This window comes from Callithrix jacchus, chromosome 15, assembly GCF_049354715.1.
Source record: "Callithrix jacchus isolate 240 chromosome 15, calJac240_pri, whole genome shotgun sequence".
In the NCBI taxonomy this organism is placed as follows: domain Eukaryota; kingdom Metazoa; phylum Chordata; class Mammalia; order Primates; family Cebidae; genus Callithrix; species Callithrix jacchus.
The window spans coordinates 71,911,876-71,934,766 of NC_133516.1; the positions used below are offsets into that span (position 1 = coordinate 71,911,876).

Consider the following 22,891-nt stretch of genomic DNA (forward strand, 5'->3'; position numbering starts at 1 on the left):
AGAGTGCTTGACTTTCAGGTCCCACTTAACCCCCATGGTGAGGCTGGCTCATATCCCTAGAAGGATTTTACCAGTATCAGCTTTCCATAGACAAGCCACAGTCATGCCTGACTCTCACCTTCCTTCCCCACGGCTTCTTTTGGTTACAGAGCGACCTGTGAGCATGAGCTTCCCACTGTCTGCACCCCGCTTCTCAGGCAGTGCCTTCTCATCCGTCTTCCACAGCATCAACCCCTCAACCTTCAAGAAGCAGAAGAAAGTCCCTTCAGCCCTGACAGAGGTAAGGCAGGTAGAACTACCCATATGGGAAGGAGAGGATTTGAAAGGCTCATGGTCCTCCTGGGTAGATGGGGTCAGACCCTGCCCTGTCCTAGCCTGACCAGTCTCTTCCGGACAGAGCATTCCTAATGGAAGCATCCCAGCTACAAGGACCAACTTGTCAGTGAAAAGGGCAGTGCTTTCTGATAGTGCTAGAAGACGTCTTTCTCATCCTTCTCTCTACCTCTCCCCTTCCTCCTTTTGTTCCTTTTTCTCCTGCCCCATAGCCTAGATCTAGTACCCAAGGAGACTGCACAGATCATGGGGGCTTTTCAGTCTATAGGAGCCAAAGTCCTGGGTTGGTCCTTCCACGTCAGGCCTCTGAGCTGCACCAGCCCCTCAACCTGAGGGTCTCAACCCTACTCAGGTGGTGATGCCACTGGAGGCCCTGGGCTCTGCAGGAAACTTCAGAATTGGCTAAACTCAATTCTGTCCCGCAAATGGGACCAGATTATATGTTTGTATTTCCAATCAAACCACAGACCAATGTGTACCTGTGAATACACACGCTGTCCACAAGTGTGATCAGCTGCTTCCAAGTCAGTCCATTCATATTCATTATCAAGTAGCAGGTAGCAAGAGTTTTAAAAAGTGTTAGGGAATGGAAATTTTAAACAGGTACAGTTTTATCCATTAACTTGTTCCTTTTGCAAATTAAAAAATCTTAGATTTTTAATAGTTTAACCATACATGGTTAAACATTTTTCCAAAAAAAGTACAAAACAGCACATATGATGAAAAGTGAGTTTCTCATCGTTCCCAGCCTCTCTCAATCCCACTGCCATCAAGTTTCTTATGGATCCTTCTAGAAATTTTCATACACATACATCGTACAGATGTACATTCATAGATCTTTTTCTACCCAAAAGACATGTTATACAGAATCTCTTCTGTTTTCTCCACTTAATTTGTCTTAGAGATCATTTCATAATCACATATATGTAAAAAGCTCACATTTTTTACATTGTATTTCTCTTTTACTAGTAAGGAAATTGAGACTTAAGAGGAAGTCAGCAAATTGCTCAGCATTAACCACCTAGTAAATTGGTAGAGCCTGGATGGGAAATCCCAGGTCGGTATTATTTCAAGCCTGTGTTCTTCACCACATAAAGCCTATAGACAGATACTACTACCCCCTGCCACTACAACCAATAGTAATAATACTAAAGGGACTTAATGCTGCACACACCCTACTATGCAGGAGACTATAAAACCTTTTAAGCAACAATACAAAGAGGATCCCTCCCTAAATGGGATAAAGAGATTAGTTGCTAGTGCAAGAGTTCATTTTAGAAGAATCTTTTACCGAAGTACCTGCCGTTTCTTGAGAGGCTGAGGTTGGGAAAGGGAACCAAGAATCTGAAACACCACTAGGGGGAAGCATCGAATTCCCAAAGTCATGTGGGTCCATTCATTAAATCTTCTTTCTCAGATCATTAAGTACGATATTGCTGACTTTGGTACTGGGTGGATCCTGAGATCTTATCCAATGTCAAAGCAGTATAAGTAGTCTGCCAACTGGTTTGCAATGTCATTTTGAAGTGCGCTGTGTTTGAACTGTGCCCAACCATCAGGGTGGCCTGACTGCTCTGCTTCCCTCCTGCTAGGTGACTGCCTCTGGAGAGGGCTCTGCAATCAGCGGCTATCTCAGCCGGTGTAAGAGGGGCAAGCGGCACTGGAAGAAGCTCTGGTTTGTCATCAAAGGCAAAGTTCTCTACACCTACATGGCCAGTGAGGTAGTGATGATCAGCCCTCTCTCCCCTCTCCTCTCTCCTGTGAAATGACCCCCTGGGGCCTGCACACATCCTGTCACCTGCAAGGCTGTCTGAGCCCTGGCTGCTGAGCCAGTTCTTGTAGCAGTCAAGTCTTTAGTGAGCAATGCCATGTGCTCAGTGTTGCTGTGGCTACACAATCACACACCATTTCAAAATCTAAGGAATGTACAGTTTCTTTGTGGAGATAAGAAGGTACAGACATGCCAACCTGCGGTGCAAAGTGTTTAAATGTCACAGACCCAAAATCTAGGACAAAGATGGGACAAGCCAGCCATGCCACAAAAGAAAACTTCTTCCTACTCTCTACTTAGATTGCTCAGGGCAAAATTCAGGAGTGTGGAAGAAGCTACGCTCTTTTTGTGTGTCCATTTCTTTTATAAGGTAACTCTGGTAACTCTTCTAAAGGAAACTGAAATCTGTATTTTATAGAACATCTTCTTTTAGGCGAGAGCCTTGAATATCAAGCTTACTTCCAGAGTAGACAAAGATGTATGGTCGTGGTTGTATAGCAGGGTGTTGTCTGTCCCTGACCCAGGCTCAACCTGTTTGATAATGTGAAGCATTTCCATCTCCACACCCCACCAGCAGGTGGCTTCTAGGTGGTCAGGCACAGTTTCAGCTTTGAAAATGGGAGTTAAATGTATTCTGACGAGGTCCAGAAGTGCTTTGCCTCACTGGGATGTGCATGTCAGATAGGGCTGGCCCTTCTCTCCTGGATGCAGATGCTAGCAAATGCACAAAAGACGCTTCCTTCTTTGGGGCATGAAGCTTCCCTCTGGAAGGATCTGAAGCTGTGAAGTTTGTGGTATGCCCATCCCCAGGGATCATAGAGGATGGCTTTCTAGAAGAAACTGCTTTGGAGCCATACTTAAAACACTCAGCAAGGCCCCACATCTGTTTACTCTAAGCAAAGCAGGCAGACAGGGGATCTGCCTGCCTGCTTTTGGTCTGGCCTGAGTGGCTTGGGCACTGTGTGAACCACACCCCTCCCTGAGGGGCCTCTGCCTGTGTCCACAGCGGGGCCTTCCACACTGGGGGGGATTTTTATCTTTCCAGAACAAACTGAACAATGGTTGTCGTGGAAGTGACAGCATAAACTTATTTTAAAAGGTGGATATAGGAGCTTGGCACAGTGGTTCATACCTATAATCCCAGGACTTTGGGAAACTGAGGCAGGAGGATCTTTTTTTTTTTGAGATGAAGTTTCACTCTGTCACCCAGGCTGGAGTGCAGTGGCGTAATCTTGGCTCACTGCACCCGCTGCCTCCCGGGTTCAAGCAGTTCTGCCTCAGCCTCCTGAGTAGCTGGGACTACAGGTATGTGCTGCTACGCCTGGCTAATTTTTATATTTTTAGTAGAGTCGGGGTTTCACCATGTTGGCCAGGATGGTCTTGATCTCCTGACCTTGTGATGCACCCACCTTGGCCTCCCAAAGTGCTGGGTTTACAGGCATGAGCCACCATGCCCAGCCCAGGAGGATCTCCTAAGGCCAAGAGTTTGAGACCAGCTGGAATAACATTGTAAAACCCTATCTCAACAAAAAAATGAATGAATGAATGATGGACTTAAGTATGGCTCTAAAGCAGCTTCTTCTAGAAAGAAGAAGAATTTACATAATTTCTCAATAAACCTGTTTCAACGATGGAACAAAGCTTTCAAATCTCATCAAAAGGTTCTGATGAAGTAGATAGCTGGTTTGCACTGTCTACACCACCATGAACCCCTGTCATGCACTCTGAGGTGTCCCAAAGCTGATGCAACTTGCTATTTAGTAACAGTCCTGGCAGAAAGCGACTATTAAAAATGCATAGGAATCTTTATTTTTTCCAACATTTTTTGTTTTGAGACAGGTCTTGCTCTGTTGTCCAAGGCTCGAGTGCAGTGGTGTGATCACTGTTCACTGCAGCCTTCTGTGAACTCCTGGGCTCAAGCCATCCTCTCAACTCAGCCTCCCAAGAAGCTGGGACCACAGGTGTGTGACACCATGCCTAGCTAATTTTTTTTATTTTTTGTAGAGGCAATCTCACTGTATTGCCCAAGCTGTTTTCAAACTCTTGGCCTCAAATCATCTTTCCACCTTGGCCTCCCAGAGTGTTGGGATTACAGGTGTGAGCCACTGTGCCCAGCCCATTTTTTCCGACATTTTATCATTTATTATATTTATGTTTATAAAAATTTTCAAACATAAATGAATTTTTTTTTTTTCTTGAGACAAGAGTCTCACTCTGTTACCCAGTCTGGAGTGCAGTGGCGTGATCTCAGCTCACTGTAGCCTCTGCCTCCTGGGTTCAAGCGATTCTCCTGCCTCAGCCTCCTGAGTAGCTGGGATTACAGGCACACGCCACCGTGCATGGCTAATTTTTGTATTTTTAGTAGATGGAGTTTCACCATGTTGGTCAGGCTCCTAAAGTGTTAGGATTACAGGCTTGAGCCACCACGCCTGGACACATAAAGGAATGTTGAAAGAATTTTACAGTGAACTGGCCAGGCATGGTGGCTCATGCCTGTAATCCCAGCACTTTTGGAGGCTAAGGTGGGAGGATCACTTGAGGTCAGGAGTTCAAGACCAGCCTGGGTAACATGGCAAAACCTCATCTCTACTAAAAATACAAAAATTAGCCAGGCTTTGTGGCATGCACTTGTAGTCCCTGCTACTCAGGAGGCTGAGGCAGGAAAATCACTTGAATGTGGGAGGCGGAGGTTGCAGTGAGCCAATATCATACCACTGCACTCAAGCCTGAGCAACAGAGCAAGACTGTCTCAAAAAAAAAAAAAAACATTTATAGTGAACCATCGTATGACCATTAACTGGATGATACAATTAACATTTTCTACGTTTCCTTTATCAAGTACCTAGCTATTCCTCCTTCTATACATTTTACTTTTTGATGTTTTTCAAAATGTACTTCCCCCTGAGAATTTAATATTTTTGTACCTTTTTTTCCTTTTGCAGTCTAATTTATATATAGTGAAGTGCACAAATCTCATATATACTATTTGGTGAGTTTTGATTAATGCACACACCTACAAATTGCTACCATCATCCCGTCCCCAGAGGCAACACCCTGTTCCAAATTTTTTCCACCATAGATTAGTTTTACCTCTTGGTCCGCATACAGATGGAATCATGTGTGACTTCTATTCACCATGATATTTTCGAGATTCATTTATGTTGTTGCATATGTCAGTAGTTTACTTTTTATGGCTCAATGGTCTTCCATTTTGTGAATATACCAGTTTTGTTTAGCTGTTCACCAGTCAAAGGACATTTGGATTGCTTCTAGTTTTTGGTGATTGTGAATAAAGCCACTTTAAACATTTTCATACAGGTTTTTATGGGAACATAAATTTTTATTTCACTTGGGTCAATACCTAGGATTGGAATTGATGGATCATATAAGGCAGGCATATGTTTGGTTTATAAGGAATGGTGCAACCTTTTTCCAAAGTGGTGTGCCATTTTACACTCTCCCAATGTGTGTGAGTTTGAGTTCCGGTTGCTCCACATCATTGCTAGCACTTGGTATTGTCAGGCTTTAAAATTTTAGCCATTCTGGTAGGGAGTGTTTTGGTAATCAGTGTGGTTTTAATTTAGATTTCCCTAGTAACTAATGATATTAAGCACATGATTGCTTTCATGTGCTTACTGGCCACTCACATATTTCCATTTGAGATGTGTCTATTCATATCTCTTGCCCTTTTTTTTTTTTAAGTTGGTCGTGTCTGTGATTGAGTTCTAAGAGTCCTTTCTGTATCCTGTGTATCAGTCAGATAAATGTTTTACAAATATTCTCTCTCTGTATTTGGCTTGCCTGTTCATTTTCTAATGAATGAATGAATGAACCTTTTGGTCAACAGCAGTTTATAACTTTGAGGAAGTCTGCTTTATCAGTGTTTCCTTTTATGACTGTTGCTTTCTGTATGCTAAGACATTTTTGTCTACTGGAAGCTACAAATTATTTTCTTGTATTGTTTTCTAAAAGCATTAATGTTTTAGCTTTTATTTCTAGGTCATCTCAAATTTTAATTTTTGTGTGTGGTACGACATGGGAGTTGAGGTTTCTTTTTTTCATTATGGATATCCTATTGTTCTAACACTATTTGTTGAAAAAGACTTGCTTCTCTATCTTGGATTGCTTCGGTATCTTTGTTAAATCTCAAATGATTGAATTAAGTAGAGATCTATTTCTGGGCTTTCCATTGTGTTCCATTAATATATTTGCCAATCCTTATGCTAGTATCAAACTGTCTCAAATACTTTATAGTGTCTTGAAGTCAGGTTGTGTAAGTCCTCCAACATAATTCTTTTTTAAGACTGTTTCAAGGATAGCAAGGTGCCTACACCTGTAATCCCAGCACTTGGGAGACCAAGGCAGGTAGATCACTTGAGGCCAGGAGTTCAAGACCAGCCTGGCCAACACAATGAAACCCCAACTCTACTAAAAATAGAAAAAATTAGGGGGGTATGGTGGTGCATACCTGTAATTCGAGCTACTTGAGAGGCTGCATGAGAATCACTTGAATATGGGAAGCAGAGGTTGTAGCAGTGAGCAGAGATCATACCACTGTACTCTAGCCAGACATTTTTTTCCCAGACTGTCTTAAAAAAAACAAAACAAACCTGTTTTGTTTTGTGTTGTCATATCATCTTAATTTTTATGATGGGGATTATGGAATCTATAGACCAATTTGGAGAGAACTGACAATGTAATATTAAATCTTTCAATCCATGAACAAACCTTGAATTCCCTTTTAATGTTTTATAGTTTTCAGTATAGACATCTTATACTTGTATTAACATATTGCTAAGTATTTTCTTTTTTGGATGCTATTTTGAATGGAGTTTATTTTCTAGTTGTTTGCTGGTACTATATACACATAAAAATTGTCCTATGACTTTTCTAAATTGATTTTTAGTTCTAGTAGTTGTTTTGTGTTCTTTGCAAGCACAAATAGTTCTACTTTTCTGATCTTTATGTCTTTATTTTTCTTTTCTTAATGTAACAGAGCCTCCAGTATAATGTTAAATTGAATTGGTGAGAGTGAACACTGCTCTTGCCTTGTTTTCAATTTTAAGGGAAAAGCATTTGGTGTTTCACTATTAAGTATGATGTTAGCTGCAGGTATTTTATAGATGCCCTTTGTTAGTTAACGAAGTTCCCTTTTCTCTAGTTTGCTAAGAGGTTTGTTTTTGTTTTTACCATTAATGGATATTAAATTTTGCCAAAGGCTTTTTCTGATCTAGCAATCTTTGACAATTGACTCCCTTTATTTTAAATTTTATTTTTTTGAGACCGAATTTTGCTCGTTGCCCAAGCTGGAGTGCAATGGTGCGATCTCGGCTCACTGCAACTTCCACCTCCAGTAGCTGGGATTACAGGCATGCACCATCATGCCCAGCTAATTTTTTATTTATTTTTAATAGAGATTAGGTTTCTCCATGTTGGTCAGGCTGGTCTTGAACTGCTGACCTCAGGTGATCCACCTACCTCGGCCTCCCAAAGTGCTGGGATCACAGGCGTGAGCCACTGCGCCCAGCCAAAACATTTTTTTCCCTTAGTTTTCTGGGTTTCTTTTTTTAGGGATAGGGGTCTCACTTGTGTTGTTCAGGCTGCACTCAAATTCTTGGCCTCAAGCAGTCCTCCTGCCTTGGCCTCCAGAGTAGCTGGGTCTACAGGTACATGCCACTGTGCCCAGCTTGATTCTCTTCTATACACAAACTGTACTCCCCTTCTTCTTCCTCATATCACCATTTAAATATGCTTAATTAAATCTCTTTGTGTTTTTACAAGGTATTGTTTTTGAATACATATCTTTTTACATAGCAATGTATAAAAATGCCTTTATATAAAAATATTTTTCCATTGAGCACTATGTGTATAAGATTCATCTGTGTTCTTTGGGTACATCTCATCAAATTGTTAGCAACTTTATAGCATAGACAACATGAGTGCTCCATATTGAAATACTGTAAATGAGGTTTTTGAGGAAGGGGACAGAATATGGGATCAGAAGTAACTGCAAAACTGAGTCACTGATCAAACCCATGAAAAGAATGTGGGGTTAGAAGGTAATCATGAGTGCAAATTCTGGATCTGCTTCTTATTGGATGTGTGACCTTAGGGAATTACCTTTTTGAGCCTTGGTTTCTCCTTAGAATGGGAGTGATACCTTTTTATGATTGTTATGAAGATTAAAGATAATGAAAATGTAACTGCCTGGTCCCTGATAAACTGTCACAATATGTTGAGTTTCTTTTTGTTTTCTTTTTTATTGGTAGGGGAGATGGAGTCTTGCTCTGTTCCCCAGGCTGGAGTGTAGTGGCGCGATCTTGGCTCACTGCAACCTCTGCTTCCTGGGTTCAAGCCATTCTCCTGCCTCAGACTCCCAAGCAGCTGGCATTACAGGTGCCCACCACCACACCCAGCTAATTTTTATATTTTTAGTGGAGATGAAGTTTCACTGTGTTGGCTAAGGCTGATCCTTAACTCCTGACCTCAGGTGATCCACCTGCCTATCCTGATGTACTGGGATGACAGGCATGTGAGCCACTGCGCCCAATGTTGAGTTTCTTTCCTTCCTCAGGGCTGGTCCTGAGGCGAAGTGAAGGTCAACAGTTTATGTGTGGTGAGCCCGAAGGTGCCAAAGCATACCCCACGCAGAAGCACTCTTCACGCATCTCAGATTGGAGATAACTGTAAATGACTATGCATAGTACAGTGTTTAATGTCAGTTTTTCCTTCTGTCCTCTGCAGGACAAAGTGGCCATGGAGAGTATGCCTCTGCTGGGTTTCACCATTGCTCCAGAAAAGGAAGAGGGAAGCAGCGAAGTAGGACCTATTTTTCACCTTTACCACAAGAAAACCCTATTTTACAGCTTCAAAGCAGAAGATACCAGTTCAGCTCAGAGGTACCAAAATAACTAGTCTTACATCTTTTTGTTCTCTCAGAAGGAAACAAGTTATTTCTTGGGACTTTGGCTTCTGTTCTCCTCCAGTCATCCTATCCCATTAGGTCCCTTTGGGCCATAGCAGAACTGCAGAACCACCTCTTCTTTGTCACAATAATGTTTAGACTGTTTTGATTCATGAATCAAGCATATATTGATTCAGTAAACTTTTACACTGTGTTCCAGGCCTTTTGGTAAATATGGAAAATGTGTGAGAAACAAATAGGAATATGACATGATCCTTGACTTCAAAATAAGAGGAATCTAGTCCAGTCATTTCTAGGTTCTGTGACCAGAGTCACAGGCAGAGCCACAAAACCAAACATCCTCTCCGTTCTGTTTTATAGGTGGATCGAGGCCATGGAAGATGCAAGTGTGTTATAGCAGTTATCAAGCATGTGGACTTGTAACAAATTCTTAGGTCAATATGTGAACGCTTCTAGAAGCTAAGCTGTGGCTCAACTCATCCGGACACACACCTGGATTCAGCAATGAGGCCTGACCTTTTTTGCTATAACCTCCCCACCACTCCCCTGCCCATGCCAACATCTTCATGAGTGGAGCCCTTAAAGGATATTTATGGACCTCTCCTTCTCTGTGTTTTCCACCCCCACCCCCAAACCCTCCCCTCCCCTACCTGCCACCCAGTAATAAACTATCTCCTTACCCTGCAGTGAGTTAAAATTTAGTAAGATGAAGATGTGGAAGCCAATCTAAAAGTACATTTAGAAATGCAGGCTTTTTAGTAGAAAGAAGCTCTTACAGTTTTTACTTAATGATAAATCTTATCACCTTTCAAAAAATTGATTGTGGTGCCTCAGGTGAAATGAGAAGCTATCAGTAACAGCTATCTCATTGAAAGCACTTTATTTTACTGAGCTGCAACCTCCAATTTTGTGTTTTCTAAGTGATTTACTTAAGTCAATAACAGATAGAATCCTGTGGACTAACGTGCCACCAGTCTTCTAACGAGGGTGTACATAAAATTGATTTGTGCAGACCTGGCTGTGGCTTGCCAGTGTGCAAGCACACATCACTTTAGAGGGGCTGTGCCCCACCAGATAGGAAGGGGAGGGTTTTCTCCTCCAGTCGACCTTGCAACCTGTATACTAATGTAACTTATTAAAGGAGGGGTCCCTCTTCCCCAGGGCAGTCCTCAACACTGTGTCAGTGCTGGAAACACAGCCACTGGCAGATCTGGCCCCCCAGAGGTCACCACAGAGCCTCTGAAGAGTCAGGGTCTGCTTTAATTTATTGTGTGCCTTCCTGTGTTTACCTCACTCAAGCTGACAGCATTGTTTATAGGAATCTATCTTTTTAGACACACAGTAATTCTTGGGCTGTATTACTGAAGGCTTTTTGTTTTTTGAGGTGAAAAAAAGAGAGAGAGAACAAGTTATATTGTGAAGGTGAATTCCTGGTCTTGGCAGATGGCTCTGGGCACAGTGAGGGAGCATGAAGTCGTGGCCTGAGCCTGATCTCTGGGCACTTGGGGCTAAATCACCTCCTGAGGGTGACTGTAGCTCATTCTGCTGGACAGGTTTTTACATTAAAGCAAAGGGCATGTGAGGGGTGGGATTCCTTGTTACTCTTATTGCAATAAAAATCAATTGTCTGATAGCCTGTCCCCATTCTGTTGTTGCCCTGTCCCCTACAAAAAAGAGCATTTGCTGACAAACCTTTTGTAAAAAGCACCATCTCCAAGACTTAATTGCATTAAATATTTTCAGGGGAAATTTTTTTCCAGTTTGCAGTTCTTCTTTTAAAATGTTTGTGTTAAATATATAACTAATGATTCAAATTAAGTGATTAGACAGTTTTTGTTAATTTTTTGAGGGCTTAGTTCCAACTGAATCATTTTCATCATCAGACACTGAAATGGGATTCCTAGAGCTGTTGAGCAGAGCAGAACTTCAGTACCAGGCAGGGGGAATTTCCCTAGTGTGCTCATGTCACCGCCCATTGTCAGTTTCTGAGTACTAGATAGAATTACGGGTCTGAAAGCCATCAGAAGGCCTCTTTCACTTTATAACATCCTATTTTAGAGGCTCTGTAAGGAGGTAACAGGGCTTTTATTTCTCAGTGAATAGTTACCCTAATAAAATTGTCTGGGTTATAGATGAAAAACACACTGGATGGGTTTTATAAAAGAAAACTGGCAGGAACTTATATGTGACTAAGCAAGGACCTTTTACCTGAACTTTGTTTACCTGTCCTTCCTGTGGCTGTGTACTCATTTTAGGCTAATTTCTACTACCTTTTCTACTGGCAATGAAGCCATCCTATCTGGTCAGAGGGTACTCCTTCCCACTGGGCCCAGATGCTAGGGAAATGACCAGCCATGACACCATGCAGATGCTGCTCAAAGTCCCCCATAACACCTGCTCTGTCCCTCTGCTCCCTGGACACAGAGCAGCCACTCTACTGTGCACCCCCAGCAAAGGCTATGTTTATCAGGAAGCAGCAGCACTGTGCTTGAGCCATAGATGAGTCACTTACTAAGTTGCTCTGAGCTTTGGTGTTTTCATCTATTACATGGAGATCATTCTAGCATCTCCCACAGGTTCAGGGGAAAAGGCACAGATAGAATGTTTGTGGAAGTGGTCTGAAACTGGTAACAGAGCAGAGCCGATAACTTTACTTTTATTTTGTATAGTAACACCATGCCCTTCCCCACTGGTTTATCAAAATCATAGGCCCTGTTCTTTAACAGTACAAAATGAAGACAACACACAGACCTTTTTCCTTATCCATAAAATTTGGGGCCAGCTGTGGTGGCTCATGCCTGTAATCCCAGCACTTTGGAAGGCTGAGGCAAAAGGACTGTTTGAGCCCAGGAATTCTAGACCAGCCTGGGCAATATACTGAGACCCCATCTTTACAAAAATTAAAAATCAGCCAGGCATAGTGGCTCATGCCTATAGTCCTAGCTACTCAGGAGGCTGAGACAAGAGGATTGCTTGCGCCCAGGAGGTTGAGACTACAGTGAGTTATGATCATGACACTACATTCCACCCTGGGTGACAGAGTGAGACTGTGTCTCAAAAAAAAAAAAAAGGCAAAGGAGAGAAACCCTAACACCTAACTGAACTTTGGTCATGGAATATGATCTCCCCTCTCTTTCATTTTAATCACCTCAGGAAAGCATAGACCTTTGTAAGAATGGTCTCTACCCGCTTCTCAGAATCAATAAACTTTATAATAAAATTTTAAAAGTTTTACTGAAAACAAGTAGCATATATTTCACATGAATACTGGCTTCAAAGTTACCCTGCAGATGGAATGTGTTTCTTCAGACTGGGTTGGTCTTAGTAAGCAGGAAGATTTCTGTTCCTTAATACAAAGCACACCAGAAACATACACAGTAGTGTATGTTCCTGGGTCCTAGTAATAATAATCTTTTGGCTGAGTACAGTGGTTCACACCTGTAATCCCGGCACTTCGGAGACCAAGGCAGGTGGATTGCCTGTGCCCAGGGGTTCAAGACAAGCCTGGGCAACATGGCAAAACTCCGTTTCTGCTAAAAATACAAAAAGTAGATATGGTGATACGTGCTTGTAGTCTCAGCTACTTGGGAGGCTGAGGCAGGATCACTTTAGCCTACAAGGTTGACGCTACAGTGAGCCATGATCATGCAACTGCTCTCCAACCTGGGCAACAGAGCAAGTCCCTGTCTCTAACAATAATTCCTTTACACATCAGAAATATGCCTTCAATTTTTCTGATCAGGCTGACTAATAGACTCATTCTCTCTTTTTAGCCTGGTTCTGGGAAAACCTGTGGCCTGAGGGGCTGATTCTCAGTCTGATCTTTGGGCCTGCACCATGCAGGCCAGTGCTGCGGATCCCAGCAGCCCTGTTGCAACAGTTGAAGGGTGACAAAGAGTCTTTTCTTCCTCTAGCCCAGCCTTTCGTTTGCTCTGTTTTCAGCAGCAGTGTACCTGTCATTACTGAAACACAGAAGCAAGTCCTGTACTCCTTAGAACTCCTAAGTAATAGATATAAGCAGGAGCCCAGGATGTTCAAGATTGTAATCTTGTCTGTGGCCCTTCAAATCCAGTGGCCTGTACTTACCAGTCCTTAACAATGCCGCACATGATTACATTCAATGCTCACATTCATGAATGTTAGCGCAGGGCGTGGTGGCTCACAACTGTAATCCCAGCACTAAGGGAGGCCAAGGCGGGTGGATCATGAGGTCAAGAAATCAAGACCATCCTGGTCAACATGGTGAAACCCCGTCTCTACTAAAAATACAAAAAATTAGCTGGGCATGGTGACACGTGCCTGTAATCCCAGCTACTCAGGAGGCTGAGTCAGGAGAATTGCCTGAACCCAGGAGGCGGAGCTTGCAGTGAGCCGAGATCGCGTCATTGCACTCTAGCCTGGGTAACAAGAGCGAAACTCCGTCTCAAAAAAAAAAAATAATAATTCATGAATGTGTAATGGAGCTATCCTGTTGTGAGCAGCATACGTGAGAAAAGTAAATTACTTCTTGAAGGCTACAGTAATTGGCTATGCTCTAAAGCATGAGACTTGATTATTCCAAAATATATAATTATGAAAGTTATTAAAAGCACAAAATTAGACAGCTCTTTTAAAAATGCAGCTATAGTACTACTCAATGTGACCCTGAATCTTATTTTGCGGGGCAAGGTGAAAAATAACCATTGGTTTTCACTACAATAATTGCACTTAGATCTTAACTTTTCACCTATTCAACAAAGATCCTCCATTTTTACAATTATCAGGACATTATTGACTCATCATATGAGTCACATACCCCTTGCTACACAGGATAAGGAACAGATCTCCTAATGAAAAGGTGAAGAAAATGGCCTTTTAAAAACTTGGGGGAAAAAAAAAAAGCAGCCAGGCGTGGTGGCTCATACCTGTAATCCCAGCGCTTTGGGAGTTGAAGCGGGTGGATCACAAGGTCATAAGATCAAGACCGTCCTGGCCAACATGGCGGAAACCCCGTCTCTACTAAAAATATAAAAATTAGCTTGGCGTGGTGGCGCATACCTGTAGTCCCAGCTATTCAGGAGGCTGAGCCAGGAGGATCACTTGAATCTGGGAGGCAGAGGTTGTAGTGAGCCGAGTTCGAACCACTGCACTCCAGCCTGGCAACAAAGTGAGACTCCATCTCAAAAAAAAAAAAAAAAAAAAGGCATGCTCCTCCATATGTCCCTCGACATACTGTTGCTAAGCTCTCCTCTTGACAAATATTAAGAGATAAATCTTTTTTCTTTAGGTTAGCTATAGGGACAAAACTTTTAATAGATACAAGATAGTGTTTCTTGCTAAGTTCACTTTTGGTGAAAAAAATCACAATAGATTAAACATTTGCTAAATAGCATATTTCAAATTTTAATTTTTGAAATAAGTTTAAAAGTGAAAGAAACACTAAGAGTTGCATATCTATGTAAATTAAGATGCTTGATTCAGGGGTCAGCTTTTGAGCTTCAGCTGCATTTGTGAATGACTGAGTTTACCTCTTAGAAAAGCACTTCCACAGGCTTCCTTCTACCCTCAATCACCCTTCAAGGTAGTACAGCCACGATTGAACTAAGAGCAGACAGACTCGGGTGGATCTCGTCAGAAGCCCCACAATTGGTAATGGCAAACCTGGAATGTGGCTGGACAGCCAGAGTGCTTGCTGCTTGGCCACTGCCACTCCTCAGCTGACAGGTTAATTTTCACTTATTCTGGACACTCACTTCACTAACTGAAATGCTAATAAATTAACTGAGAAATACTGACAATCTTAACATAAAGGAAAAAGCAGATTATATACCTGTATCAAAACTATAAACGTTATGTTTGTACATATTTTTGTACGTAAGTTTGTACATAAATTTAATGGAAACCTGAACCTTGAGAAACACATTGATATTTATGTCCAGGATCAGTGAGCTAGAAATTTTCAGTCAACTCTGTTAGAATAAGGGTGAAGAAGTGGCTGAATGTTTATGTAAGTCTAAGAGAATTCTAAGGAGCTGTGGAATACTGAAACTGTTTCAACAGTGATACCAGGCTTGGCATAATACTATGCACTAGACACATGGTTATTTACTTCAAGTCAGATATAAACATTTAATTCTCTATGGTCAGAAGCACAAGAAAGCTAAAACGTTCCGGGAAAAAGGATCAAGGAATGGATTGTGCTTGAAGATTGAGTGTTCTTGAGAGTGACTTCTGAGTTGGAGCTTGACATATGAGGAGGAGGTTGCCTCACAGAGAAAGAGGGTTGGAGAGGTCCCTGGAAGTAGGGAGCGGAATAAAGTGTGTAATAATGAAGACACCAAGTAGGTTGTTTGGTGAATGGGTTAGTTCAGAATTGCCACAGTGCAGAGAGGAAGTCACAAAAATGCATGACATAAGAAAGGCTGTTTGTGTCATGCTGGTGGCTAACACCAGTAGTCTCAGCTACTTAGGATGGGAGGATTGCTTGAGCCCGAGAGATGGAGGCTGCAGTGAGCCATGATCACGCCACTGCACTCCAGCCTGGGAGACAGAATGACACCCTATTTCTAAAAATATAGTAATGACATTTTTAAGAGGCTGTTTGGAGCCAAGTCATTCATGGCCACTGAATTTATCCTATATATTAAGAGACAGTAGGAGCCTTCAGATGTTCTAAGGTAGGTAGGTGATAAGAACAGATCTAAGTTTCAGTCCACTTTAGTCTTCCATTTAAAGACCAATTGAACATATATGTAGTAGATTCTATGAAAGCTGGCCACCACCATAAACCCCCTCCCTACGTGTTCTTACAATACAGCTAGCATTCCTCCCATGATGTGGTAGAGTATATATCCCCTCCCCTTGAACCTAAACATACTTTTGTGATGGCCTCAACAAGTAACAAATAGAGAAAGTAACTCTATGTGACTTCTAGTGCTGTCATAAAAATATCGCTTCGTTTTTTTTGTGACATTCCCTCTTGGGATGCATCCACCATGCTGTGAGGAAGCCCAAGCCACATGTAGGTGTTCACGCTGACAGCCAAGTACCAACCCCAGATGTTTAAGAAAGTCTTTCAGATGACTCTAGCTATGTGACCACGAGGAATGCCAAAAGAGAACAACCTGAGGCCCCTAGAATTGAAAGACTTCCTTTCTTTTTTTTTTTTAAAGTAACTGTTGGTCTAGGCCACTGAGTTTGGGTGTGATTAATTATGCAATAGATGACTAGAAAACACACAATTCTTAGCTCCCTTCTCAAACCCACTAACGCCAGTAAATGAATAAAAAGATATAACCCAAAGGATAGAGTTCCAGAGGACACACAGGGTATAGAAAACGTCAACCCATTTTTGGAAGATTTAACATGCAGACGCAGAGAAAATAATCAAGAAATTGCCTCAGACAGGGATGCCAGTGAAGACACAAAAGGGCTTCTGCCCCTGGAGGCTCGCAAATTGGAGGCCCCGGTATCTTGGAAGGCCAGGGTGGGACTGAAGAAAGCAGGATCAGTTGGGAATCTCTGTGAGGCATCATGAGATCCTCAGATTTCCCAGAACCGTGCTAGCAGAAAATAAGTTTCCTTTCCGGTGGGGGGGAAGGAGGGATGGTGGAGGGGAACAAAACAGAACTAGAAGAGGCTGGGGACTCAGGGACACATGCATGGCTAAGATCAAGGGTATGATACTTAACTGAAATCAAATGGCTAAAAGTCTATACACTCACCAGTAGAACTCTCCCCTCCACCCATTATCTTAAAATTGACACAGGAAGTTCCTAGTTAGGTAACATTTAAAAAACAAAAAATATCCCTTGGAACGACACATATTCTAAAACAAGGATCAAGGGTCAGTGCATTTTTCTGAGAATATTAACTTTCTATCCGATTCTCAAGGGGGTTCATGCCTCTCAAAAGACAGAGCTACTGCTCTAAGATACTTGAGCCAAGTACAACCTGGAAATAACACTTTTTCAAGGCCCAGGCAGTCCCAGAGACTAAAGGGGAATAAGTCTCAGAAAAGCAATTCAAGAAGAGGCTAGGAAATGCACTCTTGGTGTCCCTGTGTTCTCATACCATTAATCCACCACAGGGAAAACAGTCTTTCTCTAGTCTCCTCTTGGGAAGAACAAGGGCCATTTACATACAAGTTGAGGCCTCCCCAAATAGCCTGATAGGCTGTGCTAGAGCTTGACTTTGACAGACCATAGAGGTAGGTTGAAGAAAGTTTTCTTCCTCTCAGAGTCCTCAAGGACAAAAGAGCAGAAACAGTTATTAATAAATGTTCCACCCCTTGCTGGCCATGCAACTTTGGAGAAGTCATCCTCTCTGTTAGGTCTCGGCCTATTTAGCTGTAAAAACAGAATAATACCATCTACTTCACAAGTTTATTGTAAATTAAACAGGATAAGGTGTTAAATGTAAAGTAATGTGCAATCTGGTATTCAGAGACTTTATCTTATCTGCCCAGATTCCACACTGCTATTTTTTTTTTTTTTTTTTTTTTGAGACTGGGTCTTGCGGTCATCCAAACTAGAGTGCAGTGGCACGATCATGGCTCACTGCAGCCTTAACCTCCCTAGGCTCAAGCGATCCTCCTATCTCAGCCTCCGGTGGCTGAGACTACAGGCATGTGCCACCACACCCAGCTAATTTTTGTATTTTTATTGGAGATGGTGTTTCACCATGTTGCCCACGTTGGTCTCAAGCTCAAGCAATCCACCTGCCTCAGTCTTCCAAAGCACTGGGATTACAGGAATGAGCCACCATACCTCGCTCAGATTCCACAATTAAAAAAAAGTGGGTAGGGGGTGGGTGGCTAACAGCAACCAAGTTTATATTACAACCAGGTAATTGTACAAACGATATAAACAGAAGTCAGATAAAATTATTAGTACATATATAGTAATAAAGCAGAAGCTATTATACAGAAAATGTGATACAAAGTTGTACACAAATACTTATAAAGACAATCTTCCGCAGTCTATGGGAATACAAAAGTTGCCAGTAATTAATTTACATTACAAAAAAGGAAAACCATTATTTATGCTATCACAAAAGCAATACCCTTACAAGTAAAAACAATCTCCGCTTGATATTAGTAATTTGAAAAACCTAGCACATCTTCAACTATTGTTTAATCAAAACTTCATTTTCATTGACTCAACATTTATCACTTAAATAAAGATGTAAAATAACCTTGCATGGCAAATGTTTACTCTGTACTAATGAAACTATGAAACAGTTCCTGCTCTCAAGTACACAGACAAGTCAATCAATGATGGACTACAGAACAGACTAGTGAGTGTCACAAAAAAATGCCCAGGGAACCACTAGGGGTGGAGGAAGAACTCCTGAGTCTCCCATTGGGCACTTAGTGCTTTCACTTTCACCTGTAAACCAGGAGACAATTATATGAATATTGTATGAATACACTGCTACGGGGAAAAGTATTCATTCAACAGATGCACACTACATACTCTGTACTAGCAATTGTGTTAAGAGCTGAAACAGGGAAGGACAAGACACATCCTACCAGGGCTCCGAATATGGGCAGGTGCTGAGCTAATGCACACACAAGGGTTGGGTACTGCCAGATATCACCACTCTAGAGCAAGCACCTGTCTCTCTAAATGAATAATCTCCAGCATGGTAAGAGTTAACTGTATTTCAAAAGGTGAAACAAAACTTTTTTGCTTTGTTATGATGCATGTCTCAAACTGGATCAGTGGTTCAGGCTGGAGTATGCATCAGAATAATCTGTGAAGCTCAGTAAGTGCTGATTCTAGGGCCCACCCAAAGCTTACTGCTTCAGAACCACTGGGGGCCTGGCAGTTCTGAGGTGCATGCCTAGTTAAGAATCCTTTAAAGGCTGATAAAGTAATCCTGAAACCAATGTCAACGCAAAAGTGGATGCTCCTCATTAATAAGAACTCAAAAATAAAGTAGAGCTAGTATAATACTAGTTTTTGGGTTTTTTGTGTGTGTGTGTGTGTGCCTATAAAACCCATCCAAGTGTTAGAAAGCTACTTTCTAATTAAAAAGACTTGCAGTCAAAAAACCAGAGTCAATAAACAAAAGGCACCATAACAGTGCTGACCTCAACGTGCAAAGGCCTGTTATGTGCTGTTACTGTATGCTGTATGTATGTGTACATAGGCATCTGTTTTCAGGGGAAGAAAAGCTGTTAAAGCCAATTAAGTTTATAAATTCTTGCTACTACTTTAATATTAACCTTTAAGTGAAAAATTGTTGAACACTGTTACAAATGTGGCAAACTGACATAGATGGTTTACTACACAAGCTTTAATGTCAAAGGGACTAGATCATAGCCCCAGTCTCACTTATTCGACCTATAACATTGTGCAATTCTCTTATCTGGGCCACAGTTTCTATACCTCAGGAAAATGGAAGTAACTGCTTCATTTACAGAGCTATCAAATGAAAGTGAGAAAACTATAAACCAACACCGAAGCCTGAATTATTGCTTAGCATTTACTTTAAAATCTAGTACAACTGCAATGTTTTTAATTAAAAACTCTGATACATGAATTTTTACAATGTATCTAGAAGCATCATTTAACACTAAAAACTTAATTTTTGAAAGAGTACACAACCAGGAGGGATACAGTGGCTCACACCTGTAATGCTAACAGTTTGGGAGGCTGAGATGGGAGGTTCACTTGAGGCCACGAGTTCGAGACCAGCCTGGTCAACTAAGCGAGACCCCATTTTTTTTTTTTTTTTTTTTTTTTGAGACACAGTTTCGCTCTTGTCGCACAGGTTGGAGTGCAAGGGCGCGATCTCAGCTCACTGCAACCTCCACCTCAAGCGATTCTCCTGCCTCAGTCTCCCAAAGTAGCTGGGATTACAGGTCCTTGAAACCAACGCCTAGCTCATTTGTTTTTAGTAGAAACAGGGTTTCACCATGTTGGTCAGGCTGGTCTTGAACTACTGACCTCAGGTGATCCACCTGTCTCAGCCTCCCAAGGTATAGGGATTATAGGCGTGAGCCACTGTGCCCAGCCAACCCCATCTAATAAAGAGTACACAACCACAAAGCACTGGGCCAAGTGCATTGTTTCCATGTTTGCAAGGATTTACCACTGAAATACTAGGTTGATGCAAAAGTTAATTTCTGGACTGTGAATTTTAAATCATTGTAACTAGGTTCAAACATATCTTTATTAATCAAAATAGGAACCATTACAATCAACACATTTTTGCCAATGAGAAATAAATTTATTCCTGTAACATAAAAATGTGTGCTTCAGGATTCAATGAACTCTTAGAAAGCATTTTCTGCATCCTGCTAAAGCATTTTCCCTGCAAAAAGTTGTCAAGATGCCAGAAGAAGTGGTAGTTGGTTGGCCAGAGGTCAGGTGTATATGGTGGATGAGGCAAAACTTTGTGGCCCAATTCCTTCAACTTTTGAAGTGTTGGTTGTGTGACATGCAGTCAAGTGCTGTCGTGGAGAAAAACTAGGCTCTTTCTGTTGATCAATGCCAGCTGCAGGCATTGTAGTTTTCTGTGCATCTTTTCAATTTGCTGAGCATATTTCTCAGATGTAATGGTTTTGCCAGGATTCAGAAAGCTGCAGTGAATGAGCCTGGCAGCAGATTACCAAACAGTGACCATGACCTTTTTTTTGGTGCAAGGTTGGCATTGGGAACTGCTTTGGAGCTGCTTCTTGGGCCAACCACTGAGCTGGTTGTCGCTGGCTGCTATATAAAATCCACTTTTTGTTGCACGTCACAATCCCATTGAGAAATGGTTCGCTGTTCTTTCGTGGGATAAAAAGATACTTCAAAAGAACAATATTTTTTATTTTTGCTCGGCTCATGGGGCACCCACTTATCAAGCTTTTTCACCTTTCCAATTTGCATTAAATTCCAAACGACCCAAATAACTGTAGATAGTGAATGCTGAGCTCTTCTGAAATTTTTCATGTAGTTTGATGACTGCTCTCGATTGGTCATTGTCAGCTTCCCTTTGCCCACCACCAGGCTCCTCCTCTTTAAGGCTCTCTTCTCCTTTGCAAAACTCCTTGAGCCACCACTGCACTGTATATTCCTCAGCAGTTCCTGGGCCAAATGTGTTACTGATGTTTTGAATTGTCTCTGCTGCTTTATGACCCATTTTGAACTCAAATAAGAAAACTGCTCCAATTTGCTTTTTGTCTAACATCATTAGACAAAAAGCATAGTCTAAATATACATATCACTATCTAAAATAAACAGCAAGTAATAAGTCATTAGCAAGAAAACATAAAGTGAGAAATGTGCATTAAAGTGGTCCACATTTACTTAAGAATGTATTGCAGGCCAGGCACAGTGGGTCACACCTGTAATCCCAGCACTTTGGGAGGCCGAGCAGGGCGGACCACGAGGTCAGGTGATCGAGACCATCCCGCTTAATGTGGTGAAACCCCGTCTCTACTAAAAATACAAAAATTATCTGGGTGTGGCGCCGTACACCTGTAGTCCCAACCACTCGGGAGGCTAAGGCAAGAGAATCGCTTTAACCGGGGAGGTGGAGGTTGCGGTGAGCCACGATCGCACCATTGCACGCTAGCTTGGGCAACAGGAGCGAAACTCCGTCTCCCCACCTCCCCAAAAAAAATGTATTCCAACATCAAACAGCACATTTCAATATAACCTTTCTGGTTCTCACCCACTTCACCTCTAAAATAAAGAAAACCTTTCCGCCAGAAAAAATTTGACCACATTCTCTTAAGGCCTGTCCAATTTCAAGATCTGTGCTTCACCATGACTAAACGAACCTAGCTTTTTCCCCACTTTACAAAGTAAGAGCAAGGAAGACGGGGAAATAGGTATGTTTAAAACATTTCTTATCAAATAGAAATATTATAAGATAATGGGAAAAAAAATACTGAAGTTAGAGTCATCCTAACAAAAGCCCAAATGGGTACTGTGTAAAAAAAAAGTTAACCCATCCATTCTAGAGTCAGTATTTCCTCTTAAGAAGCAAGAAAACTGAAGAAAAAAAAAATCACTTAGTACAAGATCCACAACCTGTAGTCTCAACACTTCAGAACATTTAGGATAAATAAGCACCTGCACCTTTCCAGGCAAGTCAAAACCACAACAGAAGAGAGAGAAATATGTAACGAAAACTTACAGCCCAAGAGTTTATGATCAAGACAGGCCATTTTCTTCAAATAAATTTAAGCAATGCTGCTAAAAGCTGCTTTACACATTCCTACATATTACCATTTACTACTTTCATATCTCGAGGAGGGCATGGAATTACACAAGATCTGGATCGTATGTTCATTAAGAAAAAATTACAGATTCTAGGGTGTTTCAACACTTCACCTGTGATGGCCAGAGCGGACGCATCTTTGGATCTTTAAAACCCTAAATTAAAAACTATCTGTACCGAGAAAGGCCAGAATAGCTCAATTCCCACCCAATACAACCCCCACTTCCGACCTACAGGCGCCCTACTGAGCGGCTGGGCGAATCCGCGGTCGCGCTAGTCAGGGCCCCGCTTCTTCCATCAACAGAGACTTTGCCAGCCTCCCAGAAACCTCGGTTAGGCGGAAGGCCGGGGTGGAGGCCACCACTGCGAGGACAGTACCCACCCAGCCGCGAGGAGTTCGCGGTTCCCCCGAGGGGCGGGCCTGGGCCCGGGTAACCGTGCGCGACATCACGAGTTTTTAGGATATCTACCTTTTCGGCCTCTAGGCCCTGGCGCCTGCGCCATTTAAGCCACAGATCCGCCCGCCCCGCCGCGACCGAGCCCGGGAGCCGCCGCAACCGCCGCCCGGGGCCCCGTAGCCCAAGGGCCGGATGGACCGAGCGCCGGCCGCGGCGTTCCGGTGCGCGCGCGCGCCTCAGCCAATCGCGTGCTCGCCCGCCCCC

The 22,891-nt window shown here is 42.3% G+C and overlaps 1 protein-coding gene and 1 long non-coding RNA gene across 16 annotated transcripts in view; one reads left to right on the plus strand and one right to left on the minus strand.

Annotated features, from left to right (window-relative positions):
• Window positions 1-10,778, plus strand: part of FGD5 (FYVE, RhoGEF and PH domain containing 5) — a 123,298-nt gene extending 112,520 nt beyond the window's left edge. For all 3 annotated transcript variants that reach the window (XM_002758656.7, XM_008982198.5, XM_035273760.3), the window contains 4 exons: window positions 150-280; window positions 1,926-2,054; window positions 8,849-9,003; window positions 9,390-10,778. In XM_002758656.7, the coding sequence (XP_002758702.3) occupies window positions 150-280; window positions 1,926-2,054; window positions 8,849-9,003; window positions 9,390-9,426 (452 nt within the window). In that variant the 3' untranslated portion in view covers window positions 9,427-10,778. The remainder of the gene's footprint in view (window positions 1-149; window positions 281-1,925; window positions 2,055-8,848; window positions 9,004-9,389) is intronic.
• Window positions 1-22,847, minus strand: part of LOC108588484 (uncharacterized) — a 41,367-nt gene extending 18,520 nt beyond the window's left edge. For all 13 annotated transcript variants that reach the window (XR_013527528.1, XR_013527527.1, XR_004734137.3 and 10 more), the window contains exon 1: window positions 119-22,847. This is a non-coding gene — a long non-coding RNA (uncharacterized LOC108588484). The remainder of the gene's footprint in view (window positions 1-118) is intronic.
• Between the last annotated feature and the right edge of the window lie 44 nt (window positions 22,848-22,891).